At 35.8% G+C, this 16,453-nt stretch overlaps 1 protein-coding gene across 3 annotated transcripts; it reads right to left on the reverse strand.

The window, feature by feature from the left end:
- Nucleotides 1–874: 874 nt before the first annotated feature.
- Nucleotides 875–16,004, reverse strand: LOC132300725 (rop guanine nucleotide exchange factor 1). Of its 3 annotated transcripts, none has more exons than XR_009480550.1 (6): nt 15,393–16,004; nt 14,386–14,502; nt 13,758–14,296; nt 12,539–12,892; nt 11,595–12,090; nt 875–1,104 (listed from the first exon to the last, which is right to left on the reverse strand). XR_009480550.1 is itself a non-coding variant. In XM_059797933.1 (5 exons), the coding sequence occupies exons 1-5, from the start codon at nt 15,694–15,696 to the stop codon at nt 11,671–11,673; spliced, it is 1,734 nt and encodes a 577-aa protein (XP_059653916.1). In that variant the 5' UTR covers nt 15,697–16,004; the 3' UTR covers nt 11,519–11,670. The 3 variants fall into 3 exon arrangements, 1 of the variants encoding a protein (XP_059653916.1); XR_009480549.1 differs by lacking the exon at nt 875–1,104 and adding an exon at nt 5,946–6,142; XM_059797933.1 differs by lacking the exon at nt 875–1,104 and having other exon boundaries at nt 11,519–12,090.
- Between the last annotated feature and the right edge of the window lie 449 nt (nt 16,005–16,453).

A 16,453-nucleotide genomic window follows, 5' to 3' on the forward strand; every position in this document is an offset into this window, starting at 1 on the left:
ATCCTCAAGCATACACATACATCAATCCTTACGTCTAACTCTAGACACATAGCTTATAACACACGGTCTAACCATCCTCAACACACAAGTCATATCATAACTATTAACTCCAAGGTCCTAAGAAAACGTATACACCGGTAAACAAGTCATGTTTTATGCCGCATCGATCATAACCTCTCGGAACGAATCCTTCGAAACCCAAGACTTCACCTCTTGCCGCGGAGGTAAGTCGGATGATCTAGATCAAACCCATGGTCCCTAACAAAACATGGATAAAACCCTTCTGTCATTAATCCATCATTAAAACCATTACATAAGAGTTCAACTGCTCACAAAATACACATCATAATCCAATAAAACTGTTTTGGAATACTCCTATAGTCTTACAAATACATCATTGCCTTAATACATAACAGTCACAACTGGTACATCATTACAACTTAAAACTCATACAAAACCTCTCGATCTACATCCTGCCCCAAGGGCTCACACTAAGCATCATCAACATCGTCCAGTCCGGAACCACACTATGGGATATGTCCACCATCCTGGCACAGATGAACCCGACACTGCACAAAGTGTACAAGCTTCTGCCCAAACTCACGGGTAGCCCTCGTTACCAAAACAATAGTGTGCAGGCATCTCCTATCACACCCAATCTCGCAGGTATCCCCCGCTACAAAACTCACAGGTATCCCCCGTTACAACAATCACAGGTAGCCCCCATTACTACACCAGATGTGATAACCCTCGGATTTGTGACACGGGTTGATCAGGCCCAAGCCCCGAACCCGAGGGAATATCAAACAATTAATATTTAAAACAAACACAGATTACAAAATGAATTCAGAAATAAATAATTAATAGCCGAAAGAAATCTAAAAGACAATCCTTTTTCATTAAATACTTAAAATTCCAAAACCTCCAATAGATAACAACTCGGGAATCCATTCATTGGACCCCTAATACCAAAATCCAAACTGAAACATAAATAGCTAAAAGATAGCCAAAGTTAAACCATGGAGAAAAGTCCTACGTCGTCGAAAGAGTGAGTAGTAGTCTCTGCTCAGCACGATCAGGTCTAAGTCTGGAACTGACGAGTACCTGAAAAACAGAAATGGGTCAGGCCCACAAATAAGTTCTATCATACTACAATCCAAGTAGAGACTCGATACGCATATACATTCTAACCAACTCAACAATAGCTACATAATCCGTATATATATATATATATATATATATATATATATATATATATATCCACACTATGGGACTCTCACTGGACTATGATGAGGGTTTCAACCTGAGTAGAAGGCAATATGTAAAACGCACCTGAGTGGGCATGACTACCTAAGCCTAATAGGGTATACCTCAACCAACATAGCCAGCTATACATCCTACTGCATATACACTCCCTAACCGTCGATTCTGAGACTCAAGCTCATATCGCGGTACCATAAAAATATATTTAAAGTCCTATCCTATCCATCCATAAGAAATCCAGTTAGTCATTCAGCTTGTGCAGCTTCTTTGACTTAACATAGATAACAAGCAATTCAGTTAGTCATTCAGCTTGTGCAGCTTCTTTGACTTTTGTATAAGATTTATTTAGAATTCATTCCCTTATTCCGTGTAAGTAGGATTTAGTATTTTGAAACTAATCCAAACCTAGGCATGCCACCGTCCCATACCGGTGCATGTAATCCAACATTCAGCAGTTGACAATACAAATATATAAGTAAATACCAACTATTGCATAAGTCCACAATTGATAATATTATATTAAATATAGGCATCAATTGTACCATATTAAGCATGATAAAATCTTATAGTTTAACAGGCTTATACATACTGCTTTCCAAGATCCAATAATTAATTATACAGGATATACATATAAACCAATTTATTTTAAGTAAGCACAACAGAGTATATAATCTTCACAGGCTTAGTTTTCAAGACACTGGAACCTAAATAATTACAAAACCATCAATGAGAATTGTTATGCTAAGATTAAGCAATTTCAAATCCTTTCCTCCCAGAAACAGTAAACTAATTTATTAAAATTACCTGCTGTTCAAGTATAGTCATCAAGACGAACAGAAACCTGTACATTTTCATACTTATATGAGATTATTGAAACATATTAACTGTAATCCATCACTGAAAACTGCTGTACTAAAACTTAGCAATTTAAACTCCTTTACATCCATGAACCGTAGTCCAGCTTATTTTAAATTTGTCTAGGTATAAGCAAAAACGCCCATTTGGTTTAATTTTTCATTAGCCTATTCATTGAAGTTTTAATAGAACTTAGAACCTCTCTGACTACTCCCAACACAGCTTGTACTGAACCTGTTACCTTCAAGAATTAAGCCCCAAAGCAACAGAATCGCTGGAACACAAAAGAAAACTAAAAAGAAAACGAAAAAAAAAAAAAAAAAATGGATGGAGCAGGCTCTTTAAAAAAAAGAGCTGCCTCCTTTTTTTTAAATGGAGCCGAATCCTTTTTAAAAGGAGCCACCTCTAACGGGAGCCGGCTCTCCTCCTGATACTGTCTCTTTCAACTTTGGCGGTTTTCCGACGGACTGTCATTTATTCCTAAGATACCTAGGTGTTTAAACTAGGCTCCAGTGTGATCCAAAAACAATTTAATTCTTTATTCATTCGCCAACATCAATTGAGACACCAATTATGCAACAAGAAGTTAGAACGAGCAATTATTCATTCCTTAACACTCACTGTTTAAAACACTCAACCCTGTAACCTAGATTACTTCCAGTGGTTCCCAACGTGTTCCAGACTAATTAACATCATTATACATCAATGTACATGAATAAAATTATGAGTTACACAAAAACGAATCTAAAACAAATAGTTCACAATTTATGACTACGTTCAGTTTAAAACATCGAAGACATGAAATCTAGTTTAATTTTAATCCTTATTTATTCCTAGAGTTGTATTAGATATGCAAAGAACACGAACCAAAGGAAAAGAGTTAGGATTGGAACTTGCCTGTAAGACTTTGGTTCAAAATCTTAATGCCGTCGTCCTAAGGTTTCTGGTAATCCTTACTGAAAACCTCCTCTGTTCTCCCTCTGCCTCCACAGTCATGAGTAGGGTTCTAAAACCCTTGGCAGAACCTTATATGTATATTTATAGGCCAAACTAATCCTAAGTTCAATCAAACCCTAAACTGACTTACTCGGCTCATAGAGCAAAACCTAATTTATAACTATACGTGACACAAAATTAATCCCGTCACGTTAATACTTAAAACATTTAAATATAAATTTAATTAAAACAACACATCAAGTAATGAAATTTAAATACATGATTAACAAGTTAAAGCACTAATTAAATAAAACAATTACATAATTATTTAACACAATGAAACAATTTAAATCCAAGAATTTAATTAATACAATTAATTCAAAATTCACAAATACAATTAAGTCAATTAAATAATTAAAACCCAATTAATTAAAATAACAAGCAATTAAACTATTAAACAAATAAATATGCATTTAATCAGTAATTGAAATACCAGAACTATCCTTTTGAAACTAGGGGTATTGCACCAGACTTATAGACAATCATGCAGCACGACTCACAGGTGTCCCCCGTTACAACACGACATGACTTATAGGTGTCCCCTGTTACAACACAACATGACTCACAGGTATCCCTTGTTATAACACGACAAGACTCACATGTATCCTCCGTTACAAAACTCACAGGTAACCCCCCGTTACAACATAATCAATCATAGTAATATCTCATCTCCTCTGTGGACAATCCCTCTTCATGTGGCCCAGCTGACCACACCAAAAACAAACTCCGAAGTTAGGTCTATCAAGAGGACACTCCGCTTTGTGGTGTCCTGGTTGTCTACAATGGTAACACACCAAACTCATCCTAAAGGACCCTGAAGAAGCACCAATAATAGGAGTAACACTTGCCGTTTGCTACTCCTGAGAAAACAATGAAGCACCTTTGTGCCTCTTCCTACCTTGGCTCCCGGAAGAAGTACCCAAACTCGTACCTCGTTCCTGAGAATCCACAATACCACACATTTCTTGCTAATCTTTGGCTTCTGCTTCTACCATCAGTGCTCTTATAACTGCTTTCGAATAATTCTTTAATCCTAAAAGTGTCACGCCTGGCCTAATAAAACGATTTAGGCCGTACACAAAACGTCATGTCTTCTCCTCCTCATTCCCTAACACATCCATAGCGAAACGTGAAAGAGAAGTGAACTTATTCTCATATTCTATCACTGACATGCCACTTTGTTCTAGTCCGTCAAACTGCGTCCTCAACTCCCGTCTCTTGGTTTGCGGGAAATACTTATCAAAGAAAAGATTTTTGAATGCATCCCAACTTATACTATCAATATCATGTGCGCTAGTCATGGTCTTCCACCATACCGCCGCGTCGCTAACAAACTTATACGTGGCTAAGGTGATCTTTAACCGATCATTGGGTATGGCTATTGCCTTGAAATCCTTTTCAACCTCATCAAGCCAGTTGTCTGCAACTAACGGGTCTGGACTTCCCTCAAATGTTACTTTCATGAGTTTATTAAACTGAAAAAGGTACCGAAGATTCCACTCCATCCCCGTCTCCTATGGCTGAATAGCCAGTTGTGGTACCACTTAAGGAGTTGTGGTACTCGCTAAATTCTGAAAGGCTGAGGCTATAGCCCTTGCTATTAAGATATCGTCCACCGGTACTTGTGGATTATCATTCACCTCTCTATCTTGGCCCTGTTTCATTGAAACCCTATCTGGTTGGGATGGCCTTTCACCTGCTCGCTGTCTAACTTCATTCGGATCCATCTCTCTACGTCGCCCTCAAGCGCGGTTCTACAAAAGCAACTATACGATCAAAACGAGAATACAAGAAATAGCTCAATCCACAAGCTATGGTGCTCACATTATCCGTTCGATAAGAACTAAACATTTATAGACGTAAGAATGATCAAGCCCATCACATACATGGGTCAGAACCCGTCGTAACCCAACACACAGCACTGTTACTAACACTCAAACCCGTCAACAATGAAACAAACAAGTTACGCCTACATCCACTCCCTGGTGAATGAATGACCACATGCAGACCTAAACATGCAACAACGTCCTAAAACAAAATTATATTTATCATGCTCAAACAAACGTCATCACATTATTTAGTATATGCTCTCATAAATAGTAAACACTTAACAATTAGGTACACAGTCAATTAAGCATACTTTCATCTACAATAAACAACTAACAGGTAAACACGTAACGAATCAAGCATGTATCAAGCAAACTTAATCATGTAATCAGTTATACATAAACATTTAACATATTAGGCATGCTTTAAACAAATTTAATCATTTTATTAATCACATAAATAATTTCACGTAAGCATTTAGCAAACAAGCATGCTTTCACATTCACCAAATGATAAACTTAATAACAATAATTACGTTTATCATTTAACATGTTTTATTTTATTTACTAGTTCATGAATTTAGAAATCAAATCACATGTAAGCACATAATGATAAATCATTCTTTCAATTTAAACAAGTAATAACCACATAAATATGCAACACCGTCAAACTCAATTCTAACTCCTCTAGGTCAACCATACCCGTCGTCCGTAGGTTTTCGAACCTAACGCTCTGATACCAATTTTGTAACAACCCAAACCCAGGGGTCAGAATCGTATCTGGGTCCTTACTTGAACCCAACGTTATCTACTGTCACTACAGTCATTCCCAATTCTAAACTATTAGGGAACACATCATACCAAATCCGAAAACTGAAATACGGATTCTAAATTTCTAAAGTCCTGCAATTTCTAAACTCATTTGTGAGCCATACTAAAGGTTAACCCTATCCCACAACAGTCACCACAAGCATCTATAATGGTAATATCGTGATCAAACGCATATACGAAAAACCAAAAGTTCATTTACATAAAACATTACATCTGACTACAGTCTCAAAACATAAGCTTACGAAAGAGATACAAAACAAGTTTAAAGTTTTACAAAACTTGTATATATAACAGAAAATTAATACAAGAAAGTCCATTAAGTCCTGTCTAAGCCTGTGGGGGAATGTCTTTCGCCACTTCCTTTCCGTATCCTGAAAAATAGTAGTAAGGAGTGAGCACAACGACTTAGCAGAAGATACCTAAAACGTACTCCTTAACGCCTCCGTGAATCCAAACAAAGAATAGCGACAAGAAAAGGGGTCATGCGTGTTCGAAAAGTAATAATCGTCACATAATGCAATCTCATGATTGTAATGAAATACAATGCTAATAAAGTGCCAATGTCTCTCCCCACTTTCAAAATTTCATCCAACACCTCAATCATTTTCCCAAAAAAAAATCAGTTTGCTTTCTTTTCAAAACATAACATCCTCCATTTCAACAAAAATCTGTTTTGCCCCAGGTAGTACCCAATGTAATGCATGAATGACATACTTCATAGTCTCATAATGTTATAGCATTTCCAACATCAAATTTCAGTTCTATAAATTACAAAAACCCAACCATTAAAATTACTAAAATTTTCAGTTTATGCACATCAAGACAATCAACAACCAAGGAGCTCAAATTCGATTCTTAAAGCATACTGTGCAACATTTAGATAAAAGTTAAAAATTTCAGCATTTAAGCACATATGACCATAAGAATATTTACAACAAAACAGTCCCAAAATTGAGGTACATTGAACATGAAAATTTCAGTTATTTTATTTTATTTTATTTTATTGTTTAGCAACAACACCACCACCATCATGATTACAAAATTTCAGTTTTGTGCACAAAACTGAATCAACAATTAAAGGGACTCAATTTCAACATTTAAAGTACATAACACATCATTACTATATAAGCTAAAATTTTCAGATTTCAACTACATAACATACTTGTAAACCAACTTCAATTCTAGTCACTTAATGGTTCAATTTAAAGAGAGATAATTCACAAAAAACAAAGGAAATTGAGGTTTAGGACAACCCCTACATCAACCAAGCAAGATCTTCAAAATAACCCCTAAATTCGAAATTCCTAACCCCTTGCAAGATTGGTCTCAATTAAAAGCTCTCCTTAACTCATCAACTTCCTCACCTATTGCTTCATAAAAATCTCACTTTAATCACTCTAAAAACAAACTTAAAATGTAGAAGACATTTATTGCATAAAGATGGATATAGAGTGAGAAAGTGAAGGGTTAGAGAGAGGGAGTATTATGCGGCTGAAGGAAAGAAGAAAGGAAATAGTTTGGTCAACGATTGACCTTGTGATCAATAACTTGCCACTTGTCACTATGTGAATGAATTACACTTTATGGTTAGTTACTTTTTTACCCATCTATAACCATTGACACGTCCTCTATGTCCCAATAAATATCTTCTACAATGTAAGGATACAGGTGTATGCATAAATATGGAAAGAGAAAACCGAGATAAGTTTTCGAGTCCGGAAATCGTCCGGGCTTCCGAAAAATTATAAAAAATGATACCGTTACTTCCAATTGACTTTAAATGATTAAAAAAAAAATTCCAAAACCCTCAGCTCAAAGAAATAACCAAAATGATCATCGGGACCCGCGTGACACAGAAAACGAGGCAAGAATTGAAATAATCTAGAAAAATCAAATAAATTTAAAAAAATAAATAAAAAAATAAAAAAATTTGGTAACATTACAGACATACCACATCAGATTGAAAAAGATGATTTTCAATACATGGAAACACATAAGACCAAGTCAACCACCAGCGTCAAAACATGAGATGGCACAGATTCTCTAGAGATGAAATGGCAACCAAATTCATCACCTCAAGTATTAAGCATATATGATGTTGTAAATGTGTGACCAAACAAAACAAAAAAAAAAAAGTTAAATGCATTTTTATTAAACATAGGGGACATTATTGCATTTTTTTCTTTTGAATTAATATAACAAAATTACAATAATATCTTTAGTGCCGGAGAAGATTTTGATCCCCTAAGATTTTATGAAATTTATGACGAATAGTAAAAATTTATTTGTGAATTAACTATTTTTTAAGGGGTATTATAAAATTTTCTCAATTACTTTAGTTTTTTGGTTTTACATCTTTTCTTCCACTTTGCTCTGTTCTTTACTTGATTCAATTTGCATGTTTCCTTCCAATATCATGCTATTAACCAATTTGGAAATAGTTTAAGTTGCATAGCTAAAGCCAAGTTAAATTCAAAGCCATGATACGTGAACTCAGGCAAAGAAAGTAACTTTTAACTTTCAAAAACTCCGAAAACAAAAATATATATTTAGAGAACTATAAACAGATTTTTTTTTTTTTTTCGTAAAAATTTACAGTACTTCAATCAGGACATCTACAGGGGCAACCCCTATTCACTTGTCTACGGAATGGAAGCCGTCCTGCTAGTAGAGTTGGAAATCCCCTCTCTTGGGATCCTGTGACGTGTTTAAGTCATACTGATTGGAGATTAGATTTTGGCTGAGAGCTGGTTCTGGTCAGAAAATACAACCGGTTGAAACATGTAGTGCAACCGGTTAGACCTCGCTGAATGACAATTCCAACCTTAAAAATCTATACTCAAGAATTCTGACATATTTTCCACACTCTGCCTAGCCAACTAAGAAAGGCTAACTTCTCTCTCTCTCATCTCCGCATCAGTACTTAACCACTATTGATCTTAGTCGTAGTTGCATTTGGTCATTAATCAAAGGTAAATGTTTACAAATCACCATCATTTTTCCTTCTCACATATGCAGATCTCAATTTAAAAAAAAAAAAAAAAAAAAACCAGTAATTCTAGTCCAATTCTTTCATTCACCAAGAAAACCACAGTAAACAATCCGATGCACAACTGATGGTAACAACCTTTAACAATACTAACTCAAATTAAAGTATGACCTATTATGCTATGCCTAGAAGTTCCCAAACAAACTGAAATTTTATATTTTATTTTATGCAGAAATCACTATGCAAAACTAACAGAAAATTGTAATTCTTCATAGACATAGCGGCGTTGGCAGGAATTTGGGAGGTAAGAACTTAAGGTCTCGCTTTTGAATCGCACTCTTGATTTGAATGATACGTATATTATGGGGTCAGTACAACGTGTTATAAGGAAAAAATAAGATAATAAAAGTTCATACCTATGTTAAATACATATACATACATATGCATGCGTGTATAAATTAGGATATCTATTTGTTGCTACCAATGGTACTCTTAGTCCAATAATCACATATTAGCAATAACTGAAAAATTAGGATGAAGTTTTGGTGAATATTAAAAGAGGCGGTTAAAATTCTGAATCCATTATTTTTTTTTTTTTACACCAACCTCCGCTGAAGTTTATCATTATTACACAGTATTTTGTTATACTATACCTTAAGATAAATTAGCTACAACGACTAAAATGGCCATCAATTAAAAGAAAAAGACAATATTACCCTCAGATTGACATCAAATTAAAAAAATATTAAAATGAAGGTCTTATTTTCATGTACGAAAATATCCCTCTCAACCTACCATTGATGCTTTTTTTTTATTTTTTTATTTTTATACTTTCAGCTCATGGATTAGAAATTAAAAAACTCCTTTGACAAATCAGTCAATTAAGCTAACCATTTTAGAACAACTTTCCAATGTTGTAGCAAGCATATCTTCATTTCATATATATATATATATATGTATCTTTTAGCTTTTGATACAAGAATTTAATTTCAAGTGTCACCAACGAATAGAGATTTTTCTTATAACTTTTCTGGTAGGAACAAATCCTTTTTCCGTCTACATTTTTATCCCTTTAAAAATTAAAATTAGATAATTTGCAATTAAATTGTACATCACGTATGCTCGATTGAATTGCACAAAGAAGTGTCAAAACACATTTTTATACTGAATAGCGACCGGAATCCTTCCTGGTGGATCTAGTAGTAGTAACAAAAGTAAGTAATAGCTTCAACAGAAATTGCAGTATGTTTTAGGGTGGATCAGTTTGTTCTTTTCAATTTATACATAGTAATAGCATGGAAGAAACAAACAACTTTGTTATTTTATATTGTGAAAGGTATTGTTATGTCCTTTAATTTTTAACTATGAGAAACCATTCTAGCGAAATTCTCTCAAATAGTATGGTCACTCAAATTGTAACGATTTTTGTGGGCGAGTGTGATGCGGGTGAGCTGATCTCACATTGTCTGAAAAATGTGAAGTGCTATATGTAGATTATGCGACATGTAGATTATGCGACACAACACGTTTTTAAGTCATCATAACTCCGTAATTATATGTGTTTAACATAGAATGGTATTAGAATGAACGACCCTTTGAGAAGTCTCTCCTCTGGACAACATTGTGTCCGGATGACTTCCTTTAATTATGATTGTTGCAGCAAATGCTGGAACATAGATTAAAGGAAAAAAGGAAAAAAAGTAAAAGGCATTACCCGATTCCACTTTCAAACATGAGATTAAATACTTTTTTTTAAAGAAAAATGATAGGTCTTCCGACCTCAATTGCCGACTCCTTCTCTGAATACAACGTGGTTAGGAATGAGTCGAAGAGAGATGTTTACGAGATTTTTTTTCCCGACCTCAATTGCCGACTCCTCCAAATACAACATGGTTGGGAATGAGTCGAAGAGAGAGATATTTACGGGATTTTTTTTTTTGATCCAATGCTAACCATGCCGACAGCCGGCCCATTTTGAAAAACACTTGAGATTCGTACGGGAGCACCGAATTGGCGTGTCTTGAAATTGGGATAGGAGAAAAATTAGTTGAAAGCACTAATTTTTCTCCTATCCCAGCTGCCGATGCCGTGCTGCCAAAATTGGAAAGGTTCTGACATTCACATGAAGGAAACTCACATGAATGGACGTGCCTTGAAATTGGAATAGGAAAAAAATTAATTTAAAGTTTCAACAAATTATTATTCCAAGCTGCCAATGCAGTGCTGCAAAAATTGGAAAGGTAGTGACATTCACGTGAAGGGGAGAGGTGACTGATTATATTTGTATGCTGAGTTGACCATGATCTCAACAATGTTCTTCATATGGGTTGATGTCCTTTTATCTTCAAGGAATGGCCTCGGGCCATTGGCCATTTAATGTGGGTCAAAGCATATGGATATGGTTACCCGGTTCGTTAAATGCTATTAATGAAAATAGTAATTTGTTATTCTTAACAATAGGTCCGGAGACTTTACAACTACATTGATCTTAGTAAAAGGTACTTTCGACGCACGTGGTTCCACGTTAATGCCAGATAAAAAGGATCTTCTGGTTATAGTTTTATATAGAACCAAGCAGCTCATCTAGAAATTTAAGAAGAAATTGGGATGCATGGCTCTCACTAGATGCACTTCATAGTAATGGTATTTTCCTCTACGAAATAATCATCTGGTTCTTCATTCATATTCATTCTGATATACGGGGGAGTGATTATTGAATACAACAAAAGCATGGTAGTTGTATTTATCTAGAATTCAATGAGAAATCGTGATCAAAACTTTAAAGCATGATATTTTCTATTGCTGAATAAATATACAAGACGGAAACCACCAACCTTTTTACATCCCACAGCCACAAGGATGCTAAGCCATGTATGCAATTCTCTTTGTGATACAGATGAATCACTTTTCTCAATCACGCTCAGGCGTTACACCATAAACTTTTCCATTGCTGATATTTCTGGCTTGTGTCCACAGCTTCTCTAAGTCAGCCGATATTGGTTTTTCGGTCTTCTGGTTAAGACTATTTTTGTTCAAAGGGGAAGGAGTCCTAGATGGGCTTCCAGCCAAGGGAGGGGATGAACAGAAGGTCGGTGTTGCAAATGGAGAGGTATAAGGGGTATGTCGAACTGAGAATGGGCTAGGTGACATTGGCTTTTGGATTGGAAGACCATCCAAACCTCCCTTGCTGAAAAAGGACATTGACTTAGCTCCATCACTTCGCTTAGTGGCATCATCTACATAAAGGACATCGTCAATCCTAGCAATTATGTTAAACGCCAAGCTCTCCATTACTCTTGAGTAACTTTCAAGAATTGATTGCCCCACGTCCTGAAGTCAATATAAAAAGATATGGTGAGAATTACCCTATATTGATCCCAAACAAAACTATGAACCAAACAACAAATGATAAATTCTCTCTGTGTCTCTTGTACTTTAATAAGTGCTTAAGTATCACTATATGACACCCTCATTTCACCATACACTAGATCATACTAGATCATGCAGTAAATGATCAACTAAGGGAAAAACCACAATTTCTTTTTCCGAAAACAAGATTGAACATTTAATCCCATCATGAAATCCATCCCCTCAAGCCACCTAGATTTTCAACCATGAGATTCCAAGTAAATAATGATTTCAACAATCTAATTTGCATATATTATAAATGCATCCCATATGTTGTTTTATGTTTTCCATATGCTTTGACTCCATTTTATAGAATATCCGTAGTTCTAGCTCATTAGATGATACTAGAAGATTAGATCGGACAAACTACCTTATTGTATTGAATTTTGCTCATATCCAATGCAGTTTGTGGAAGACCAGGGAATCGAACTTTCAAGCTCTGCAAGAGGGTCTCAGCTCGTTGAGCCAGAAAATGATTCTTCCCACCATCAACAACAAGGCCTTTGACCTTGCCACCCCATGATGAATGCTTACATTTCAGGTGGTTTGTGTGTTTTTTTCTGTCTTTCTGTTTCCACACATGCAAGGCTGCTTCAATTCTGTTTACCACTTCCAGGGTATGATGCTCTGATGAAAGGTCTAGGCAATCAAGGAGACATTCTGGTGAGAACTGGTCAGCAGTTATGTAACGGTATATGATATCGCCCAGACAAGATTTTCCATTCTGCAATGGCAAGTGAACATAAATAGTTGCAACAGCGCGAGAATATAAATAAACAGCATACATATGACAAATGGTTATTTTGAGCATGGTAACATGTGTTGAGTAATACTATATGCATCTATAACTATTACTACTATACCTTACAACCACATCTTAGCAAAAGTTCTATGTGAAATTTCTGCAGTAAAAGGATTTACTTATGCTCTTCTTTTTTACCTAATTAATCCAATCAAAACCTGCTAGACCTTTTTATTTATTAAACTTATAATGTTATTTTCCACTGTCTCAAAGCTGACTTTTTGTCCCCACTCATCCCTGCAACACCAACACAACTAATCTCCCTTATGATGGGTCAACCCTATTCCTCTGTTTCATTATTGTTATTCTCTCATGTTCAACCTTCTTCCATTACAATGTGCTTCCCCAGTGCTCGACTTTAGCTAGTTGAGCTTATTTTATTGCTCGAGACAGTTAATTTCATGTGCAGTAAGAACCATGTTCTATGTTCTTGTGTCAATAGAATTGTATATTGTTTTTAGTGTTTGCTAGTTTTAATCCTTTACAAAAAGTATCTCTCGAATTCAGTTCACATTAACTGACACAAGTCAGACAGCCATAGCCAAGGCTGAAATCAAATGTGGTATTTAAAAGGATCACATAATTGACAAATTGCAAATTGTCCCACCAATAATGCAGTACTTTTAGTAGTACAATGCCCAAATATAAACATGAATCACATGACAATCTTCCTTAATCTTCCTTAATCATGTTATAATAAATTAATACTATTTGACATGAAAATTTCAGCCAACCGGTCGTCATTTATATCATATAAACTTTTGAATTAAATAGACGGTGGCCATACCTTGGGCAAGGTCTCCAAGTAGGCACTAGGAATCTCCATCTCAGCGAGCACAACGCTATTGATGGCCATGGCTGCCTTCAATATCTGGTTTGTACAGTCCCTGCACTGCTGCAACCTCTTTCTTGCATCCTCTGGCAACCCACTCGGAGGAATTTTTGGACATGGGAGCCACCACTTCTCTTCTTGCCTTATTGAAGGCCTCCCATTAGATGCAGATGATGGAAATTCATCACAATCATTGGCATCAGGCACAATTATCCCACGATCAACATAACCGAACTCGGTTTCTCGAAATCCATCAAGGATCATAATTAACATGGCATCAAGCTTCTTGAGGGCAGGGAGATTCACGTACAAATCTGATCTCTGCTGTGTTGCCATGACTTCATACGTCCCTCCCCCAGGGAATTTCTGTACCGAAGGCACAAACTCCACAATTGAATCGCTCACACATAACAACCATTCCATCTCTCGGCACCACATTTCCTTCTTCTGTGATGCCAATGGCTCCAACCTCCACAGTTCCCCAAATATAGTGGCTAAAATTTGAAACCAAAAGCAATTTTAATAAATTAGACACACACACACACACACACAGGTAGTACATACAGAGTAAATATATACTGACCAGAGAGATTTGTGATGGCATTTGAGATTGCGAGGGCAGTACAGACTCCTTTACCCCCTCCAGACATGTCTTCTCCAAGGAGCAGCTTAGCAAATCTTTCCTTCATCATCTCAACTTCTGCAAAATGATGAAAAATAGAGAGAAATTCTAACAAAATACAAAGAATATATTTATATGTATACATATATAGATATATATTTATAATGAATGTTCAAATAGTACAAAGTAAGATCCGCAGTAATCATTGCATTAAAATCAGCAGCAATTATGTATAATATATTTTGGGAAAAATTAGATTTTGGTGATCAAATCTAAATAAAATTGTTAAATAATGACCTTAAAGTCAAAGAAAAATGAATAATCACCAATTTTGAAACTTAATTGCTAATATGTGTCCATTTGAGCGTAATTTGGTCAAAAGAATACTTACTTATTTATTAAATATTCTAAAAATAATTTTTAGATGACAAAATTGCGGGATTTATTATCCCCCCTCTTTCTCACTCTATTTTTTCCTTTTTAGTTTGCAGCCTACTAATTAAAAAAATTAGGGTTTCTTTATTAACCTTACTTTGGTAATCTACTCTTTTGTTATAATCAATTTCTATGAACCGACATACTTTCAAGTACGGTCGAGTTATATATATATATATATATGGTTCATATTTTATATAATGGCTGCACAATGCAATTTAAGTTGCTTCAATTTGAAGAAGATTAAACAACCACAACACCATTTAAATCACATACAAAAAAAGTATTTGACTGGATGTTTAATAATTAAGATAAATTTGTTCAATTATAAAATGGAGTAATATATACAATAAGCATATTTACATAATAAATCAGGTCACTTGTTAGCAATTAAGTTTCAAAATTTTCTTGAATATAAGGTTACTTTACAAATTTTATTTAAGTTTGGTCACCAAAATCTAATTTTCCTTAAATTTTCTCCCAATTTTAGAGAAGAAATTTAATAACAGTATGCATAAATGAAATGTACTGACCAGACAAATCGGCCTCCCGTTTCTCAGGCTTGACCTTCCAAACCCCCAAATCTTTCCCGCCAATCACCGGCAACATAATCGGTGGCGGCGGAGCTACCGGAAAACCGAAATTCCCGTACATCGGACGGCGTGCGAGTGGCGACGAAGCCAGAGAAGTCGATGCTCCTTCACCGTCGAATCTTCGACACGAGAAACTACTGGAACTCTCAGATTCACTCACATCGGCACTCAAGCTGTAGCTTCCACATCGCTCACTCTGTTGATCGTCGCCATCATCGGACGATACACTCCCCATAGCAATCATCAAAAAACTGATTCAAGCTTAAATTAGAAGTGAAAACAGAGATCTGAAACACATTGTGTAAACGATCTGAAGATATGCTTCGTGTGGTCTGTAAATTGCAGATATGGTTGATAAGTGGTAGTGGTGAGGAGTGAAAAAAAAAGTAGTAGCAGAGGACCTCTTTCTCCCTTTCTTTCTTTCTCTCTCTAGAATTTTCTCTCTCTATATCTACATATATATATATATATGTATATAGTGATGCTGCAAAAGCAAAATGAGATGGTGTTTGCTTTGTTGGTCTTTGGAGTGTGCTTTTCCAGTAACAACAAAGCTTAACTACACTAACCCTCACAAAGACAAGACACGTTCATTTTCTTCCTCCGATCTACATGCTGATTTCGTCTGCCACGTTGGCAGTTTTTGATGACGTGGGCCCATTTTTAGTCCTCGTTGGATAGGACTGTTTGGGATGTAGCGGGTCCATTTTGGTTCTAAAGGGATGGACTTTGACTTGGGAAGTATGTTGGTTGCCACGTTGGACAATTTTGATGACATGGACCTACCCAGTTGACCGAAGATTGTGCGGGGTGAAGTGGGGCCTACACAAGTGGAGGGATGTTGATTCGGAAGAATCTGGAGGGAATTGCGTGTGAAAGAGACGAAACGGTGGTTACTTTTTAGGTGAAGTTAATATGCGGGCGTTTCCATGGTAGTAAGATTGAGGTCTCATTATCAGGCGTCTGATCAGAGAATCACTCTTAATGTGCGTATTTTTTAT

Source organism: Cornus florida, unplaced genomic scaffold, assembly GCF_030987335.1.
Source record: "Cornus florida cultivar Cherokee Brave unplaced genomic scaffold, ASM3098733v1 CherokeeBrave_3.0.0_Hap2_Chr03, whole genome shotgun sequence".
Lineage (NCBI taxonomy): Eukaryota > Viridiplantae > Streptophyta > Magnoliopsida > Cornales > Cornaceae > Cornus > Cornus florida.

Excerpts from the sequence above, each read along its gene's own strand:
- LOC132300725 (XM_059797933.1), bottom strand. The coding sequence starts at position 15,696 with ATGATTGCTATGGGGAGTGTATCGTCCGATGATGGCGACGATCAACAG. Across the intron at positions 14,503-15,392 it reads ACGGGAGGCCGATTTGTCTG|AAGTTGAGATGATGAAGGAA; the intron begins GTCAGTACATTT and ends ATCATTTTGCAG. Across the intron at positions 12,091-12,538 it reads GCAAAATTCAATACAATAAG|GACGTGGGGCAATCAATTCT; the intron begins GTAGTTTGTCCG and ends TATTGACTTCAG.